Source organism: Elgaria multicarinata, chromosome 15 (genome assembly GCF_023053635.1).
Source record: "Elgaria multicarinata webbii isolate HBS135686 ecotype San Diego chromosome 15, rElgMul1.1.pri, whole genome shotgun sequence".
NCBI classification, from domain to species: domain Eukaryota; kingdom Metazoa; phylum Chordata; class Lepidosauria; order Squamata; family Anguidae; genus Elgaria; species Elgaria multicarinata.
The window spans coordinates 26,546,686-26,567,495 of record NC_086185.1 but is presented as its reverse complement, the minus strand read 5'-3'; the positions used below and the strand labels follow the sequence as shown (position 1 = coordinate 26,567,495).

General features: G+C 42.0%; 1 protein-coding gene across 1 annotated transcript in view; it reads right to left on the bottom strand.

Annotated features, from left to right (window-relative positions):
- Nucleotides 1–17,134, bottom strand: part of STK26 (serine/threonine kinase 26) — a 37,612-nt gene extending 20,478 nt beyond the window's left edge. The window contains exons 1-2 of the mRNA XM_063142012.1: nucleotides 16,569–17,134; nucleotides 15,656–15,795 (exon numbers count right to left, since the gene is read on the bottom strand). Coding sequence (XP_062998082.1) covers nucleotides 15,656–15,697 — 42 coding nt within the window. The 5' untranslated portion in view covers nucleotides 15,698–15,795; nucleotides 16,569–17,134. The remainder of the gene's footprint in view (nucleotides 1–15,655; nucleotides 15,796–16,568) is intronic.
- Nucleotides 17,135–20,810: the final 3,676 nt, after the last annotated feature.

The following is a 20,810-nucleotide window of genomic DNA, read 5'->3' as shown; positions in this document are numbered from 1 at the left end:
ATTATTATTATTATTATTATTATTTATTTATTTATTTATATAGCACCATCAATGTACATGGTGCTGTACAGAGTAAAACAGTAAATAGCAAGACCCTGCCGCATAGGCTTACATTCTAATAAAATCATAATGAAACAATAAGGAGGGGAAGAGAATGCAAACATGGAAATGTTAAACAGCACGGTGCACAAGGTAGCAAATTCAGGGTCTCTAAAGTGTAAATGCCATAGGGGCGAGCCAAAATCCCCCACACCACCTTCTGGAAAAGGCTGTCCAAATATGAGCCAAACCACTGTAACTTGGGAAAGAAGACTATGTGAGAAACCTCAGCAACACTTCAGAGAGGCAAAACAATGAAAAGAAAGCCTTCAGATTGTCACAGCAGCTATAATGTGCCATTAACTGGGAGCACGTGATAACTGTCTACAAAACCAGGCATTTATTAAAATTCTGTCTGAGAGCTATAAATAGATTGCCACAAAGTACAAGCACATACTAACATAAGATACTAATGGAAGAGTCATCCTTCATGTCTTTGAGAATGTCTAAAAATGAAAGAAAAAAGAGCTAGAACAATTAAGGCAATTTCCAGTTAAGCCAACGAGCATTTTATTTAGTATGATCTTAGTAAGTCTAAGGCTGCACAACTAAGCAATATTGGACTTACTTCTGAGCAAACATGCTCAAGGTTGTCCTGAAAGACATAGAAAAAACACCTTTAGGCTAAAGGATCATCACTGTAATTCAAAGTACCCAGGACAGGTGAATTCAGTGCTTAGTGTGTAACTGCTAGTCAGCTCTACACCATCAAATTCATACCCAAAAAAATAGCAAAGTCATGTCTGCAGTGTGTGTGTGTGTCTTGCATGTAGCCTGCTATCCAAGATCCCTTAATCTGAGATGCCGTGGGTTGAACTATGGTCCTCAAACCATGCAGTTTTCATACTCTGGCATTATGCTACAGACTCTCCCTATCTGGGGGGAAAGAAATGGGACAAAGGCAGCTATTTATTCATTCCCCTTCCTTCAAGGTGTTCAGAATGACATATTTTTCTCCCCAACCTATTTTGGCTTCACTACAATCCCATGGGATAGGATAGGCTGAGAGTGAGTGACTAGCTTAATATGACCCAATAAGCTTTACGGTGTTGAGTAAAAATTTGAACGCAGGTCTCCCGAGTCTTGGTCTGACACTCTAACCACTCTACCAGACTGGTTAGTACATGCTAAGCCTTGACATTCTCCAACCCAGGAGTTATCTTCTCCAGGAATTCTGCAACGCCTCTGTGGATACAGAACTGCAGAAGCCCAAGGGACTGGTGTACTAACAATACAGCCCCTATCCTAGAGCATGTTCCAATTTGTATGAGTATAACCAGCAACACTTGTGCAACATTCCCTGCTTGCCTAATTGTTCCTCTTTAGAAAGCAGCTGATAATTACATAGACTGTTTGTTGCCTTCGATGCTAAAAAAGTTCAATATCCTCATGGAATTTTCCACTTCTAAATATTCCATCTCCAGCTCTCCCCCCACCCCAAGGACTGGATACTACCAGACAAAGGCACGGGTTCTGCTGCAAGAGGAATATTACGATGTTTGTAAAAGTCACCTCAAAGATAAAGAAACAAGCAGGTTTCTTTGAGATTTCTTTTTCAGTTTATAAATAAACATGTGTCGGTGTTCCAGACATTGAGAAATAAGGCAGTTTTTTCCAGAACTGGGTTTATTTTTATCCTGTTTCAGAAACTGTTTTAAAGACTGGCAGCAGACTGTATACAAACATCATTTCTGTTAAAAGAAAAATGGAAACATAACCAAATTCAATAATTTGCTCCTTCAACCATTACATAAACCAGCCAAAATGTAACATTCTGTGCCATTATTAAATCTATCCTCTGATGCTCTCTGCCATCTGATGCACTATGGGGCATAAAGCTCCAAGTGAAGAGACTGAATAGTGCAAAAAGCATGGTGGTTGATGCTACATGTTCCCCATGGCATGATTTGACTTTTCAGGAACTCTCTTGTATAAAAGAGTTAAGAAGCAATTGAGAACCCTAAAAAATGAAGTCAAATAACCTTGTGAAGGCCAGCACAGTTTTTATGTTAAGGAGTGTCCTATGCTATTACCTGGAAAGACTCCACGGAGATAATAGTGCATTAGGCAGCAAAAACATTTCTGTTCCGGCAGGCCTTTGGCAAATAATCTGGACCTCCGTCTATGCATAGGACTCTTAAAATTGTTATGTGTATTTTAAATTTTAAACGTTTAAATATTGAAGCATATTTAATTATGTGTTCAACTTATGTATATTTCTATTTATAGGTTTTAACTGTATATGTTTTAATTTTGTAAAGCCACCTTGAGGCTCAGCATTGGGCAAAAAGTAGGGTACAACAACAACAGACAGTTTGTACATGGGCAGGAGCAGCTTTAGTAAGTGACCTTTTCATTGAAACAGGAGTAAGGAAAGCTCACAGGAGCACCAACGCAAGCTTGCCCTAATATCCAAGCTGGACCAGCCCTGCGTGTTATCTTCAGCTGTGTGAACTCAAGCCGATAACTCCCAACAGTTAAAGTTATTCTATATAGCGTGAACCTGTATGATTTGTATTGTCTAGGATAGGGGTGAGCAAACATTTTTGGCCCAATGGGCCCAGCAAAAAGAAGGCTACACACAGAGACAGATTCCCCAACCCTTGCACTGCAATTAGGCCTTGAATGTCTTCCTTTGAAAGGCTTTTTAGCAAGCCTAATTGTAGCATGGGAAGATTGGGGGTGGGGGGGGCGCCATACATGGAGTGGATTAAACCTTCCTTCCTCAGTTGTGACCCCACAAATTTCCCCCACTGCATCCATTTAAGCTTTAAAAAAGCCTCTGATGCCAATGGAAATTATTATTTTATTATTGTTATTTATTACATTTCTATACCGCCCCATAGCTGAAGCCATCTTGGTGGCTTACAATTAAACTTGTTTCCCCTACAAGTTTAATTGCTGCTCCGGGGACCACGGGTAAGGAGGGGACACTGCAGGCTGGTTGGGGAGAATGGTCCCCCACCTCTGTTCTAGGGGTTCACCCTTTTGTCATTTGCATATAGATAGGTACCTGGGTGGTTTGGGTGTTATTTTTCAATTTAAAAAAAGGCTAAAGTCATATAAAATAATGTGTAAATAAAGAATTTCGCAGCAGAAATAGAAGCTGCTAAGCCTCAAAAGAGCCATGTTCCAAAATTGTTATGGTATGGAGAGAATGAAGACAGAGTAAATGTGTCGCACAGTAATCTCTCCTCTCCAAGAGCAGGAGCTTCAGTCTCCAGCAACATCACTGCTGTTGCTGCTCCCTCCATAGGCTGAAACCACAATCACTAGGGGAAGCCCACTCCAAACCCCATACTACTGTTCTACGGCTCCTTTCATCTTCCATCACTACCAGGATCCTGCCTTTGGGGACTTAATGGAAGGGGACCCTCTGTGAAAAGTAGGGTGACCCTATGAAAAGGAGGACAGGGCTCCTGTATCTTTTAACAGTTGTATTGAAAAGGGAATTTCAGCAGGTGTCATTTGTATATATGGAGAACCTGGTGAAATTTCCTCTTTATCACAACTGTTAAAGCTGCAGGTGCCCTGCCCTCTTTTAAATCTGGTCACTCTAGTATAGCTCCTGCACTTTAACTGTTGTGATGAAGAGGGAAATTCACCAGGTTCTCCATATCTACAAATGACACCTGCTGAAATTCCCTTTTCTAGGCAACTGTTTTCTATACAGGAGCCCTGTCCTCCTTTTCATATGGTCACCCTAGTGAAAAGGGACTATGGCGTTGGGATTTTGGGTTTGCTCTGATTCATCACTGCCCAACCTCCCCAGACAATACCAGACCATTCTTTTCAGGCTCAGAGGGATGGGATCTCTGTGCTTCTCAATGTTTGTGATTTTAGATTTTTATCAGTGGTTTTATGACCGGGCATAGTTTAGGAATTTAAACACAACATAGTCATCCTCAAAAGGAGCTAAATTAAAGAAGTCAAGCCTCCACCTCAGGAGGGGTGATTCCTCCCCTAAGTTAGAGTTGAGTTTCTACATTAAAAAGCCAAGGCAACAAATAGTACAGAAGTCTGCCCTCCCATTTCTCTCTTCAATTTGAATTTTAATTTAAGGTAACAGTCTAACTTACAGGACCTGTTATGAATCATAATGGCAGCAAGACAGTTATTCTTAACAGTGGTCAATACGAGCTTTAAGCTAAAATATACTGGTGCTTTTTTGTATTTTGGCTGTGCCCCTTTTTCTTTCAGACCCACCCACCTTTGGAAGGTAGCCCCCAAACCCACCCACCCCAAAATGCAATTTGGACCCCAGGTTGAAAGAGGTCTATATAGTACCTCTATTACAATGAAAAAGACAACAGCAGCTATTTTGCAAGCTACAAAAGGAATCGTGTCTACTGTGTTCAGTGAACCCTTAACATAACAAATATTTGCCAAGGGTTCAAGCATAGCTGTATGTCAGTACCTTCGCTGGAATATTTGTGAGATGAGCCACTGCCCAATAACCTGGTGATTCTAGTTTGGAATTTCACACCCCTTTTATGAGTTGATCTTCTATTGTCTGCTTGTGGCACTCCCACATTCTACCTTAATGAGCTGCAGAATGCTGGACTTGCCAACTAGTTTTGGTGAAGCACCGCAGTACAGGTTCTTTGGCACTCAAAGAGGCAGGTACAAGTAGCCTTTTGTTTAACCATTTTCTTGAAATACTACTGGCAACAGAGACTTGAGCTCAGTCATGCCAAGAATGGAACATGAACTGCAGTAGGCAGCTCCTGCCTCAAACACTGAGCAGACAAGGAAGGAGAACTATTACCAGACAGGTGAGGAAACGAAGCATGAAGTACTATGACTCTCAACCAGGAAATCTCTCCCTGATCTTTCTGCATTATATTTTGCTATTTTACTGCTTTCATTGGTTTAGGTCAGAAACATGATTCAAACTAACTGAATTAAATTCAACATCATGGTATTTACCAAGCCGTTCTCCATTTAATAACGTTTAACAGCATCTTCTGGAAGCTTGCTAAGCCGTTAGCATTTCTCAAATACAAAACGATATGTTTTTATTTAGGCTGGTGTTTGGAGCTACAAACAACCAAGTGTCAACTCTGGCAGTGGACTGGGCTTTTTTTGTTTTGTTAACAATATAGCTTTGTGAATCTTGGGAAGTCACTCCAAAGACATAGGATGGAGGCAGAAAATTTATTATAAAGCAGCTAAGCACAGATTAATGATTCAACCCTGCAAGAGAAGCTGGGCCATAGTGCAAGGCTCTAACTCCAAAGCAGTGGCAGACATCATGCACAGCACAGCATCTGGTGCTGTTCTAGAGATATATGCACCACTTGCCAACAAGGCAGAGGAAAACAGTTAAGAGCAGGTCTACTGTGATACTAGGAGCAGGGAAGTCTTATTTTGCTTTAACCTTGGCACCTACTCACATAGCAAGTATTTGTAAAACATTAAATGTATGGAGCTACTGTATATGCTCCTGTAATTCTATTTTATTATTAAAAATATGTACTTTGGTACACATGAGCAATCCATGAGATACTTAACCTTAGAAGTTTCAGAAATAATGTAGCTTCCTTTAACTGCACATCTAACCAAAACAACTGAGAACCTCAACATGTCACTGACACTTTAGGTCTTCCACACTCAAAATTACATCTGTCCTTTTCTGTGAAAAGCAGAAGTTCAACATGTACACAAACTCTTACATCAGCCACAAAACAGAAGAGTTGTTAGCCATCTCTGTCTGAGAATGAGCAGCCTATGCAAAATTAATTTGTACTCTCAAGTCTAGCAAGTTAACAGGTCTCAACATCACAGAAACATCAATCAAAATTTTACATCTGTCTTGCTGCTTCAGAGGTCACCTTGGAAGACGGAGTTGCTTTCCAGAGTGGGTTGTCTGAGGCTACAAATTAAGAACAATACTTTTATGTTTCTACCAGTCTATAGCTTTTGTGAACACCCACTTCAGTCAACACTGTTTGATCCTCCCTACTATAGATGCAAAATAAACTGGAACTCAAGAGGAAAGAAGTGCTGTTTTTCTCCTGACAAAGCAGAGTTCAAAGCGCGATCAAGATGACAACAGAGCAGGAATATCAAGAAAAACATTACTGTTAACACGGAACACCGTACTTTTAAAAAATGTACAACAAATCATTGCCCTTCGTTAAAACAAAACACACGGTCTGCAAGTTCAACTAAATAAGGATTTCTTCACCAATTAAAGAAGTAATCTAATTTCTAGCCTGCCCTGTACTGTTTATGGGACCAATATTCCAATTCTAAACACGTTTATGTCGAAGAAAATCCTACTGATTCTAATGGGAGTTACTTCCAAGAAAGCATTCTTTTGATTACAGCATTAAGCTCTCATTGTGTTGGTGGTGGGGCAAGAGAACCAAAGTTTTAACTTTTTACACATTGCCTATAATATTCAAAGTTATTTTTGTTACCTTTAAACTACATTCTCTATAGATGTAGAGTTCTACATAAGTGGGGGAAGATACCTTAGAACTTGTGGTTCTAAGGTACTTATTTATATCTCATTTAGAACTTATTTATATCTCATTTAGAATCTTGTGTTATTCAATGCTTTTTTAAAAAAAACCTTAAGATTCCACAAGTTGCTGGAGTCATAAGCAAGCAAGAATTGTACATTTGATTGAAGAAGTTTCATATTACCACTTCCCCAAATACACTAAACCACAATAATACCAGTACATGTGTATTTGTTGCTCTTCCTATGAATTTAATGTTTGTTATTGTTGCCAAGGGAGTATCCTTTGGAGCATGGGTATATAACCCAGTGCCCTCCAGGACAATGGGCTACAACTCCGATAAGCTACAGCCTGCATAGCCAATAGACTTGTAGTCCAAAATTTCTGGAAGGTATCAGGTTGCCTACTCCTGTTTTGGAGCATAAATACCAAGGGGAGTATACAACCAAGTGGTTAATCTTCTGACTATACTGTTTGAACATTTCTTGAAAAGTAGCACATTCTGAAAATGACTTTAAAAATAGTACTCCACTGACCTGTTCTGCAGTGTCAAGATACACCTCTAAATTCCTATCAGCCAAGGATTTTTTTGCCTACATTAAACTCCAGTCAAACCTGAAGAACCAATACGGTCTGACAGCAAGTGGTGAATTCTATTCCACCTCTTGCAATGGTCAGGTTCTAGGCTTTGTGTAGATATGGCAATAATATGATTTGAATTTGATGGGTATCAATACAGACTGAATGCCAATTTTAACATTATATTTTCATCCAGAAATAGCAGTAGTTAGAACCAGGTGTATAATGAAGCTGCGACGCTTTCTGGAAATTTCTGTCCACCTCTAGGATGGCATCAATAACTTTGGAGTTTTCATATTTCCTCACTGCTCTGAAAGATCCTGCTATGAAAATAATCACACAAGGGGAATATTCCAACAGTGGAACACCAACAGTCAGAGTTAAACCCATATGAAGATAATCACTGAAATGTAGCTATTTCGCCTACAAATAAATCCATGTGGAATATATTTTACAGGGAATTTTATTCAGACAATACTAATACATAAACCCTGAAAATCTATTCGTTAAATTTGCTTTAATTGAGCCACCAAAACAAGGAAAGTGTCCCCTCATAGTTATTACTATGGCCTCTAGGTTCCTAAAACTCTTATGTCTGAATTTCCATGATGCAAGACTTATCCAAAGTAGGCTTTGCTAAGTCTTTAAATAGGTATCTTTGGGTGAAGTGAGAATTCTAATTCTTTCAGATGACAAATCCTTCTTCCAGGAGTCCTCTTATATGATCCTACATACTCAACCAGACATTTGGTGATGGTCCTGCTCTGTCTCACTCCCAGAGGATGGCTGGTGGGTAGGCAGAACAGGGCCCTCAGTGTAGGTGCCAGGACTATGGAACTCTCTACCCTGGAAGGTTTGTCTGTCACCATTCCTCATGAAGTTAAAATACCAGGTAGAAAAATATCACCACCACACACTGTCCCAAATTGCCTACAGTATGGGTAACAACTGATTATTTCTTCTTCTTCTTCTTCTTCTTCTTCTTCTTCTTCTTCTTCTTCTTCTTCTTCTTCTTCCTGTTTTATCTGCTGTGATGCATCTTTTATAAGATTTTAATAGTATTTTATTGTTCTCGCTTTGAATGTTATTTGCTAGCTGTCTTGGACTGAAAGGAGAGCTAATAAACAAACACACACATATCCATCCAACCTCTAATATTTGGAAAAGGAAAGCATGTATGGTGTGGTTAGTGATTACTGGCTGCATGCCCTTCCAAAGACCTTTGGAATATTAATACTTTCATTTCCCTTTAGCCTAGGAATCATGCCTATACTTAAATGAGTGCACTTTTATTGTCAATCAGCATTTCACTTCCAAAACACAAAGTAGTTTAGAATTCAATAAGTATCAGCAAAGTTGACAAATCCAGTTTCAAGGTACTGTAAACTGTATTGCACCACCCAAGATAGCCCAGGGGACAGGTATGCTGCAGAATTAGATACCAACAAGAAGTTGCACACACAAAATTCTTGTAGATCACCACAAAGGTTAAAAAAATCAATTCAAGGGAAAGAGATCCCTATTTCACACCAACAAAGTACATGCATATTGTTCTTCTTCTCTATGTCTCACACACTGTGCATGTGCACACACACTATACTGTCGTGGCCAATCCCAATAAATAAACTGGAGTATGCAAGAGAGGTGGCAATCTCTTACCAAGAACTCTCAAATTACAGTTCTCATGATTCTCTGAAGAAAGCCATGACAGGCTGGTCTGATTTAAGCCTAATCAACACTTCATTTAAAGTTCCAGAAATATAAGTAGAAATGAATTTTCTTCTTTTGTACCAAATTAGTACAAAAGTGTGAATGGTTGGTACGAACGTATGTTTTTTAAGAACCTGATACCACGCCCCAGAATTTGATAACGTACTGATCTCTTTATGGAAGTATAAGGATTTCTCGGGTAATCTTAGGGTTGCTTCCGTCAGTATAGGTATTTGGGAGTTGGTCAATAAAATGCTTTTTTTTTTTGCTATTGGCTTTGATGTCTTTACAGGGGATTATACAAATTCTGTCAACCAACAGTCGTTAGACTATGATACCTAAGTAGAACACAGACACACAAATGCGTTCCGAGACAACAGGAGAGGGCTGCTGCCTTCATGCCTTCCTGGCCACTGCAGAAATAGGATCCAGCACAGCTCTGTTTATGTTCATAAGAAGCATAATAGAAACACTGGCCACGTTTGGACATCACAATAAACCAGGATTTATTTTTTTAAATGGTGTACTGTAAATGAGCAAGCAGGCTGTTGGAAGCAATCAAGCAGTGTGCACTTGGCTCCTTGTCCCCTTGGGAGAGGCTGCAGCTCAATGGTAGAGCACATGCTTTGCATTCAGAAAATTCCAGCTTTAACCCTTGGCCAGGGCTGGGCAGAGGGGAAGGCAGTTGGCATGGCCCTATGATTTTGAGGGGGCCTACTCCAAGTCCCCCTGGGCAAAGTTGCTTGATTTTTCTGATGTTGTTGATGAATTTGCTCAAAGTACGTAAAGCATTTCTGAATGTGAAGAAGTGATGTCTTATATACATCTTGAATAAAAGAGCTTGCCATTACCATTTTTTATAAATCGTTCTAGTTCATATGTATTTAGAACTGATTAAAAATACTTAATGAGCAGTTTGAAATGGGGCCTACATTGCCAACCTGGCCTGGGCCTACTACCAGCTTCGCCCTGCCCTGCCCTGCCCTTGGCATCTTTAGGTTGGAATGGAAATGATTCCTGCCTGAAACCCTGAGCTGCCAGTGAGGGTTCACTACTGGGTGAGATGGAGCAACGGTCTGGCTCAGTATAAGGCAGCTTCCTATGTTTCTCCTGGCGGGAGCAGCTAAATAAGCCAGAGAGACTCTGTCTGTAGTTTGTTTAGTGAGAAATCCGAACTGGAAACTCTTATTTGTGCCTCTCCTAACAAGGCAGAATTTTAAGCCAAGTTTTGTTCTTGATTTATGACTCTGGCTCATTTATGACTCTGGCTGTGTTTCCAGTTCAGATGTCACACTAAACTAACTACGGATGGAGAGACCCTGGCTTGTTTAGCAACTCCTGCTAGTAAAAGAACGAAGCAGGAGCAATCGAGTACATGCATTAGAATATTTGCTCGTTCATGATGGGACATCTGAATTGGACCACTATGAATTCTTGCTCTCTGAAATTACCTGGGGTGTTAACAATGTAGAAATCAAAGCTTACTTATTAATGCAAGTCTTCACAAATTCTGCTTCAGATTCCTTCAAACAAGCCCAACATTACAAGTACAAGTTGAAAGAATGAGTGTCCACACACTCAAATCTTGCCCACACTGCTAATTTCAACATAAGTATTGGAGTATGTTCAGCCTCAGATCTGTTTAAACTTCCTGAAATCAAGCCACATGCACTTCAACACCACCCAGAACAAAGTAATGCTCTTACAATAACTAAGCTGGGCTTCAATAATGGTAATAATTAAAAGTGGATAAATCCATTCCTATCTTTTAATCACTTAATGGGCCCTTTCTTTAATAGGAGCTGGTAAAAAAACACGATCTGTGGAATAATTTCTAATCTGCATCCAATACTAGAAAGCATGTTTGCTTTTATGCTATCTACCTTCATTAAAAAAAAAAAAAAAGTAATCCAAAGGGAAGTGTTTATTCTCTGTGGCTATATAAAACTGAAATAGAGAAAGATATTAACTCTAAATGTATATATTAAGGGATCTAGGTTAAGCTAACAACAACAGAGAAGTGAAAGGAAGTGTGCTATTATATAAAGTTTATTGTCTTAACAGCAGAACATGGTGCTTTAAGCGACTCCAAAGTTCTTCCTAGAATCCAGCACAGCCCAAGAATAACCATAACTTAAAAGGGTAGCGACATTGTGAAAAATGGAGAAGCAACATTTGAAGATTTGAAAATGGAAAACTTACTTCCAACATGTTTTTTTGCTTCTCATTTACTCACCTATGGAGAAGAACGTTTCCAGTTAAGCATGCAAGGAAGCTTTCATAAATTGGAGAAAGCGTTCTCCCCCGCCCCGACCCCTTCAGGCTATTGTACCACAACTGATTTAGGCTAATAAAACCTGTTATGTGTCATCTTTGCCTCCCCAACCTCTGATCTCCTGTGTTTTCATTAGACGGGCTTTTTAGTGCATCTAGCAAGGGTGCTTTAGAAGGGGAGGGAATGAGGCACAGGATAACTCATATCCTGGCCTCTCCACTCTTCTCCCCCACCCCCAGAATGCCCCCCTTTCCTCCTCCGCCGTCATTTTTCCGACTTCAGAGAAGCATCTGGTGCAATACTTTTTGCACTGGCTTTGTGAGGGGGAGGGTTCTGGGGTCAGATCTCCGACTCCCACAAGGACCATAAGATGGCTCTCTTACCTAACTTCCAATATCTGCACAATTTAGATCTTATTTATTTATAGTGTGCTAATATGAGAGGACATGTGTCTGCCTAGAAGAACTAACAATCTAAAATTCAACACAAGGGAAATCTTTAAGTTAGACTGAATCTTTGTTAAGAACATATATTTTGCTTTAACTGAGGGATTCCACATACCAAAAGTAGTTAGTTTTGAAAAACTGGGGAGGCTAGTTGAGGAATATTATGTATTATGGCAAGCATAGAGAAGAAATATTACCTTTGGTTATAGTTTTTATCCTCACTGGGTTTAATCCTACCTTGACATTTTGAGTTGTATTTTAATTGGAATTTTTATAAGCTGCTTTGTGGAACTAGTTTTAGGTCCAAAATGTGGTTTTGTTTTTAATAAAAAATATCCTAGAGCTAATGGGAGTCAGGAAAAACATTTTTGCGAGTGAGCAAAGATGGTAAGAAGATGGGTTAAAAGAATGAATTCTGTGCAATACAAGAAGCTATTTAGCTTTTAGCCCTGCCAGTTGCAGACTTTATTTTGAAAAAGTTACAGGATAACTAGTATTACAGCCCCAGAAAGTACAGAATAGCTTGGTCAGGCTACCAGTACCAGAAATTTCTGGCTGGCCCTAAGGGCCTGTAGTACTTGATTGCAAGCCCTTACTGAACCTATTCAATGCAGTACATCTCTCTCCATTTCTCCTGTCTTCCAAGATCTTCAGGGTTGGGGCAAGAGGACAAGTCAAATTGTGTGGAAAAACCAACATTTGCAACTAGGATTAACCTTAATGATATGGGTGGAGGAACATCAGAGACCAACTTGTCCCAACATGAGCAAACCAGGCTAGAAGTAAAAACCTGTAAATATGTATAATCACAACATAAACTGGCTCCGTGAAGTATTTCTGTGCCCCTTGTAACTAAAATCTTTAATGTTCAAGGAGAAGGCAGCACTGAGTGACATTTTTTGGTAGAAGGGAACAGATAAAATAAATAAATAATAAATAAACTAAGGCTGCAACAAAAATAAAACTTCTTTGTTTCAATGGCTGATTGATTCCCCTATGCCTTCCAGGAAAGCAGATTCTCTTCCTGTATGTGCCACCAAATTCCTGTGTCACTTAAAGCTTTTCATGCATATCTACCATTTATGACCTGTGATTATTAGGCATTCACAGAACTGAAGCAGAGCCATGCTCAGAACACAGAGTGGGCCAATATCTTGCAAATGGTGGCTTCTAGGATGCTCATTCTTAGCACACAAAATATTCATTTGGCTTTTATTGCACCCTGGATTCAATAAACGGAGGTGGCTTGTACATCTTTATCCTTCATGGAAGTGTTGCAATAAACATTTCGTGAGAAGCAAACAATACCAAGAAACAAGGATGAAACGAATAAGTTTGCTTTTGGGACAGAGCTTCGACAGCATTCATTAAATATGGTATGTTGTGGATAATATGCACTGACATCCAAAATATTCTGTTAAGCTTTTTCTTCCAAGTAATTAAAAAACCTAGCAATATATTTATTTATTTATTATTTATTTATTTATTACATTTTTATACCGCCCAATAGCCGAAGCTCTCTGGGTGGTTCACAATACTGACATACTTGAATTTGGATGGAGACCCAAGCTCAGATCTTTGCTCAGCATGAAGCTCATTACATGGACCCTGGTCTAGTCACTACCTCAGCCAAACGTAGCTCACATGACAGCCGTCTGGACTAAAATTTGTTACAGGGGCATTCCACCAGTTCACATGTAATAACAAACCAGGCTAAGGCTTGTGCACTTCCCCTCCTGTCATGTGCTCCCACTCACTTCCTGTTTTACAGAAAACCATAGCTTGCCGTTACATCCAAATCAGCAAACTGGTTTGCATTTGCTTTTCAAATCATGGTTTCCAGTTCTGATTTAGAGTGCAAAACTTTGCTGATTTGGGTAAAATGGCAAATTAATAGATGAGGAAGTGAACTGGAGTACACAAGGGGAGAAAAATGGGAAGAAAGAACATGTAACCATGAGGCCTGAATGTCAAACCATTGTTTAGTATGACATATGAACTATCCTGTTGTATCCCACTCTAATCCTTGGCATAGGGATTAGAGTAAGGAAATCAGAATAGGCCATACCAGGTTGAATGTTTAACTGGAGACTATTTAAATACATGATTATATCATTTACATTAATAATTCCCAGTATTCTCCAGTCAGCAAAGCTGGCTGGGGAATGGTGGGAGCTATAAGATTTTTTTTTCTGTCTAAACACGCATAGGACTGCGCCCTTAGTGTGCAATCTAAAGTCTTGAATCACAACTGAGATGCTACCTAAACTATGAAATACATCCATCCTCCAACACACACACACACTTGGGGTTTCCCCCCTATATAAATAGCTTCAGTTCTAGCTGTGTAGTTTATTGTTGGGCAACACACAAGATGTATGTAGGAACAAAAAAATCCCCTACTCCCACCTCCACATACACACATCATGCTTGAAAATAACACAATTAAAGCATGTTAGATTTAACAGAGCATAAAAAAACTGAAATGAAATATTAAATGGTTAAAACAATACTCAATACTTAAATTCTGAACCGTTTGCCTTGAAAACATACCAAATTCAAGAGCAAGACCTCTGAACTGTGTTACTGGCTGTAACCACTTTCCAGGGAGCTCAGGTGAATACTGCTAGATTATTTTTTGATGACCAGTTCCTTGTTCCATATAATGGAATTTGAGAAAAATGAATGTAATTAGAGGATTTGTTGACTTTTTGAGAGATGTTAGATTTGGATGACAAACAAGCTGAAAGGAATCAGAACCTTTTGATCCATAAACAGGGCTAGAGATAAACTGACCATCAAAAGGGAGACCCCAACCAGTAAAATATACTCAGCCTGCTAGAGGGCCTTTGCTTTAAACACAAGGCCTTTTGATGGGCTTTAGTGCCATTACACACACGTCAAACAGATTAGAAAATCACTAGAGGGGAAAATACCACACAGCCCTCCATGCACAAATTAGTTCCAGGAGACTAAGTTGTGTTAGCCTGTGACAGCAAAATGACAAAAAGCATTTCCTTTATTTAAATCTATGGAACCACCAAGAACTATGGGTTGGCCCAAAATTTAATGTTCCCATTACAATGCTCACAGCTCTAGAACTCCATGCTAGCCCAACCCCAAACTCCTGACCCCTTATTTAGGAGTCCCATCTAGCAATGGAGATTGAAGCACATTCTTAATGTTAAAGCAACACTGTCATTTTAACAACAGAAATATTTCTATGCGCAGAGGTTTGTATACCACAATGAACTGCTCAACTAAATCCTACTTCATTCTCAAGAAAACTGGTTCATCTTGCAGCTTATTTCAGTGCTCCCCCAAAAAACACGTCACTTCCTTTTAAAAAAACAAAACAAGCAAAAAAAACCCAACCCTATTCCAGCTTTTCTTCCTGTACTAGGGGGAGAGTTTCAGTCGAAGGACAAGATGGGGTCAGTTGCTGCAGGATAAGCAACAAATAACTGTATTACACTCTGAAACTAACCAGTGCTTGGTGCAAATAAGCTTTTAAGGGTGAATTTCGTGGGAGAGACAGTCGCCTGCATGTTAATAGCAGCAGCTTTGATACAGATGTTCCACAACTAAGGGGAGCTCCTCAGATAGGCATAAGTATTTTAGAAAACGTACATCTTACAAAGCATGAAACAAAGAAGTAACAGCACCTCCCTATTCGCACCCAAAACCTATAATCACGTCACCAATGACCTTTAGCCGCCATGATGTAGTCATGACTGGAAAGTGTTGGAAAAAACATGGGACCATGCTGAAAAGCCCCTTGGGGGGCAGAACATCCCCATTTGAACCTCCCCCCCAAAGTTCCCCTCAATAATATATCAATGCAGCAACCCCAATTTTTGCTATGTCACCCCTGTCCTTGTGAAGTCACTTGCCACTCCATCAGGACCGCAGGTTGAGAGACAGCCCTCACGCTGCAAGAATTTAATAAGCGCCGAGGCATAAAAGTGCTCATTATGATCGAAGCTCGTGAAAACAAGTTAGAAGCTGGCATGCGACAACTACCCCCAAATGTAACCAATCCACAGTGTGCTCCAGGGTGGGCAAACGTCTCCTACCTGCATGCCAGGCACCTGTACCGCAACTGGCGAGTGGGCCATGGTGACCTCAATGCTCCCTTGGTCCCCTCCTCTCCACTCTGTGGCCTCCTGGTGCAGGGAAGCAAGCTCTGCTACTATGGCTTCAGCTGCAACGGGGCCTACATATGGGGGAAGGAGGAAGAGAGAAAGGAAACGCTGCATTAAACACTTCAACTTCACCTTTAGTCAGGCTGGGAGAGAATCAAGTACCTACAGTAATATCCGGTTCCCCAGACCTCAATATCCCTCCCCTTTTGCTTTAAAAGTCTTCTCACTACCAACGCTATTATTCACCACCACCCCAGCTAAGTTTTCCTCATCCTAAACTCCTGGGTGGGTGGTGGTGGTATTATTATTATTATTACTATTATTATTATTATTGTTGTTATTATTTCTTTACAAGATTAAAACATTAAACTAAGACACCCCACCCCACCTCCCATTTTAACCTCCCTCCCCTATCTCAGCCACTCTTCCTACCCTCTTGCCTAGTTTCCTTATGCATGCCTGTCTCCCCACCCCACCCCACCCCACCCCACCCCCTGCCCCATAGGCTACCCATCACTTTAGCCCTGGCCTATTGTGTGTGTGTGGGGGGGGGACAGTAACACACCACAGCAGCCCCCCCTTTAACCTTCCTCAGGCCCTTACCCCTCACATTCTTCACAGACCAACCCAAACGTATCCTCCTGTGTGTGTTCCTCCCCAGCAACGCTGCCCCACATTTCTTGCCCCTCCAATTTCTCGCCCCCACTAAGAACCCCCCAAATTTCTCGCCCCCCCCCCACGACCAATCCACAAATAACCCCCCCCTTTTTTCCTAAAGGAGCCTCCATCGCGGTTTTCCGGGAGGGGGGGATGATGAAGGGTTGCCCCCGTCTTCGCAGCCCACCTCAAAACTCTCTCGGGAAAGGCGGCGGGGCTGTCTCTCGGGTCCCTCCTCGCTCGCTCGCTCGCTCGCTGGGGACTAGCGGCGCCCGGGAGCCATCGGCGGGGCTGCGGCGGCTGCGAGCGTCTTCGTCGAGGTCGGCGCGGCCTGCCCGGCTTCGTCCGCGGCTCCTCTGCCGGCGCAGCAGCCCATGACCCGCTCCCTCCACGGGGAAGCAGGCCGAGAAGGAGAGGCCCGGCGGAGGCTGGACGGCCAGAAGGGGAAAGAGCAGGCGAAGCGAGGGAGGGAGGGAAGGAGGAGGCCCGGCAGGCGGACGGGCGCTGCGCGGAATCGCCTCAGGAGGACTCCGCGGCCATGTTGTGCAGACGAGGAAGGGGAACGCGGCCGAGCCAGCGACGGGGCCCTCCGCCGCCTCAGGGACCGCCTGGGCCTCCTCGTCCTCCGCGGCGCGGGTCGCCTCGGCCTGCTTCTGTCTTCCTCCGGCCCAGCGGGGTGGAGAGCGGCGGCGGCGGCGGGCGGCAGAGACGAGACTGAGGCGCGGCCTCCGCCTCAGCAGCGTCACCCTCCGCCCGCCTACGGGGTGGGGACACCCGCGATGGGGGGCGGAGGGGAAATGGGGAGGAGAATAAGGGGGGAAGTGGGGGGCCCGAATGGGGGGCGGAGGAGGAGACGGGGGGCGGCGAGGCGAGGGGGCATGAAGAGCGAGGCATGAGGAGAGCGTTGCTGGTGATGAGGGGGAAATCGTGGAGGGTGGGGGGCTGAGATGGCGTGATTATGGAGGGTTGAGGAGGGGGAGGGAAGGGGGAGATCGTGGAGGGGAAATGGGGGGCTGAGGTGGGGAAGCGAAGGGGGAGATTGGGGGGGGAACTAGGGGCTCAAGGAAAGCTTTGGGCTTTGCAGTGGGAGAATTGTGAAGTGAAGGTGCACAGGTGGAGCCGAGGGAAATCCGAGGGGGCAGCTAGATCTAAGGGGGGGGAATGGGAGGCTAATGTGGGGCGCACTGGGGGAGCTGAGGAAGATGTGGATTGCTGGGGGTAAGAAGAACTAGGGCAGCGGTTCTCAACCTGTGGGTCGGGACCCCCAATGACCCTTTCACAGGGGTCGCCTAAGACCATCGGAAAACACATATTTCCAATGGTCTTAGGAAACTGTATTGACTGAACTATGTCATGTATCATCTTTTGTATTATTAAAGCTATTGTTATGTATTATTTTCATTAGCAAACCATCCCATGACAATGGATCGTGTAGAGAAGAACGAAAATAATTTTATGGTTGGGGGTCACCACAACATGAGGAACTGTATTAAAGGGTCGCGGCATTAGGAAGGTTGAGAACCACTGAACTAGGGGTGGGAACGGGAGGATGAGGAGGGGGAGCGAAGGGGATCAAGGAAAGCTCTGGAGGGGTGAAGGTGCAGGGGCTGAACTGGGGGTGGGGGGATTGGAGACCCACTGTGGGGAGCTAAGAGACAAGTGAGGGGTGAGCGAGGACGAACTGAAAGGAGTGGGGGGGGGAACAATTCACAAAATATTGGGGTGTTATGCAGTGAAGGGGGTCAGCATTTGCCTTTGAGTTTTACAAGAGGGGAGAACTCGGCCTCAAGATTTGTGATTTTACATGTGTGAAGGGTAATCACATGTTTGTTCATTTTTATTCGCTGCATTTTTTAAAATAGAGCGATGGAAATCCCCACCACTATACTCAGCACCCCCCTTACCGTAACATTGGCTGGGTTTGGACAACACGATAACCAACGGTGGTTTAGGTTTAAGTAGTCAGCCGTCAGTTGAGTGGTCAATGTTTGGTTATTGGCTAAGTTTGGACACGCTAAGCAACATTTGTTTTCCATTTTGTTCCTATTACCCTCCACCCCCCATTGATAGCATGTCTTCCGAACTCAGCTGTTGTGTGGGGAGTACCTGCAAAATAACTAACTATGAGTTGACTATTAACCCACCATTGATGAAAGTATTGTATTATATACTTCAAGCAATCTCCTCCCACTCTCCCTCCAAACTTGGTTCAGTACATTGTAATTACTGTGGTAGTGAATATGCTTCTCCCCTCTCTCCCTCTTATCCTTAAAACAACCCTGTGCAGTAGATTAGGCTGAAAGACAATGATTCGCACAAGATCTCACATGGAGCTTCATGTCTGAGTGAGGATTTAAACACAGATGGGGCATGAGAGGGAAGCAGGAGCTAGAACACGGTGAAGAGTACCTGTCCTTTCCATTTAATTGTAGTCTGAAGCTTTTGGAGAAATTCAAAAGTACCCATTCATTGGATTTCTGAATTTCCATTGAGCTACTCAAGAGTCCTGTATTATTTCTAATCTAATCCTATATTTCGGTGGTCTGAATTTTTCTGAGGGGGAAAATACGCAGTGGTCTTCAATCTGCTTAGTTAAATTATGGAACTCACTACCACAGGATGTGGTGATGGCCACCAATCTGGATGGCTTTAAAAGGGGGTTGGATAAATTCCTGGAGGCAAAGGCTATCCATGGCTACTAGCCCTGATGGTTGTGTGCTATGTCCAGTATTCGAGGCAATAAGTTGTGCACCATTTGCTGGGGAACATGGGCGGGAGGGTGCTGTTGCACCATGTCCTGCTTGTTCATCCCTGGCCGATGGCTGGTCGGCCACTGTGTGAACAGAGTGCTGGACTAGATGGACCCTTGGTCTGATCCAGCAGGGCTCTTCTGATGTTCTCATTGTGGAATTCCTCAGCAGGTCAGTTTGGCCCAACACTCCTTGGTTTCTGATGCCTGGACAAGACTTCTTTTATTATTATTTTTTACTCTGGCAGGCTTTTGGCCTTCCAGTTTGAGGATTCTTTTATGGTAAAACCCCCCCACTCTGTTTTTTAAGGTTGAGTTTAATTGCTGCACCTGTTTCTGTTTTGAACCTGTGCTTATTTTTTATGTTGATTGTTTAATTTCTTTTGAATTTGTTTGTTTCTTTTAACGTGTATGCCATCTTGAAAACTGCAAAAGCAGTGGAAGGGCAGGATATAAATATTTCTAATAAACAACAAATATGGAATGATGCTATGAATGTATACATCCGCACTTACTACAGTATCTCATTCTTCATGATGTATGTGACATGACAATATAAATTTTGTACTTTTCTCCCCATTTTTAAAACACGTCTTGGGGTCCAAGCTACTATTTAAACTTAAATCATGCAATTGTGTCTTGGACACTTGCACCAAATATCATTCTAATGTCTCATTGTTGTATGGTATTATTGCATTACGAACAAAGACATTTACAAATAGAATGCCAAGTGGGCAAATTAAATCAAAGGCCTCACTTCACTTGATAAATGATAAATTATTTGGGGATGAAAGAGGAGAATCAAGAGTCCCTGATGTGATCAAGCATTGTTGATTCTTAAGACACCTTAATCTCACTCTTTTATAGAGTTCAGAGGTTGTTATCCATGACGATCAATTATGTATACAACCCAGAATTTTCATCTGTCAAGGATCATTTAAACCGAAGAATGTCTCTCAAGGAAGTTGGACTAGATTACCCTTTAAACTCTCTGTTCAGTTGCTCCAAACCTAACATTAATTGCATCTAATTATCGTTGATAAAGAGGGTGGATTTAGCTACATTGTTATGATTCACCACAGTGACTAAGAAACCAGAATACCTGGACCAGGAAATTAAAAACAAAAATCAGCATCCTTTCAAAAGTATCTTTACAATAATAAATTACATTCCCCCCCCCCCGAACCTCCCTTAAGTGAGTCAACTTTCAGCAGATGGAACTTTGTACAAAAGGGTCAGAACGTAGATAATCTTGCGGCATGAAAGCAAGCTATTAATAGTTGATTCTGACTTTTGTTCAAAGCCTCAGTAGAATGAGATTGCTTTGTGCAGGCATGATTTAGACAATGAACTATTCACACATCCACTTGAAACAGAATAGAATTGATAACAATTTAATCTATGTTAGTTGGCTTTTAAAAAAAACCCTGTTCGGAGATATGGAACCTCATTTCAATTTACTTATTCCTAATAGCTCCAAATGCCACCATGTAACATGCCAAGAGGCCTGTACTGGAGTGGGTTTAAGTAGATCTAAATGGCTCAGATGGTATGTTTTACTGGGTCACTTAATACTGGAAAGCATAAGTTTATATGCTTCACAAAATTCTTCAGGCAAATGTTCTATGAAACTTAAAAGCTTGCCACTGGTACCAACATGATGGTTCAAGTAAAAACAGA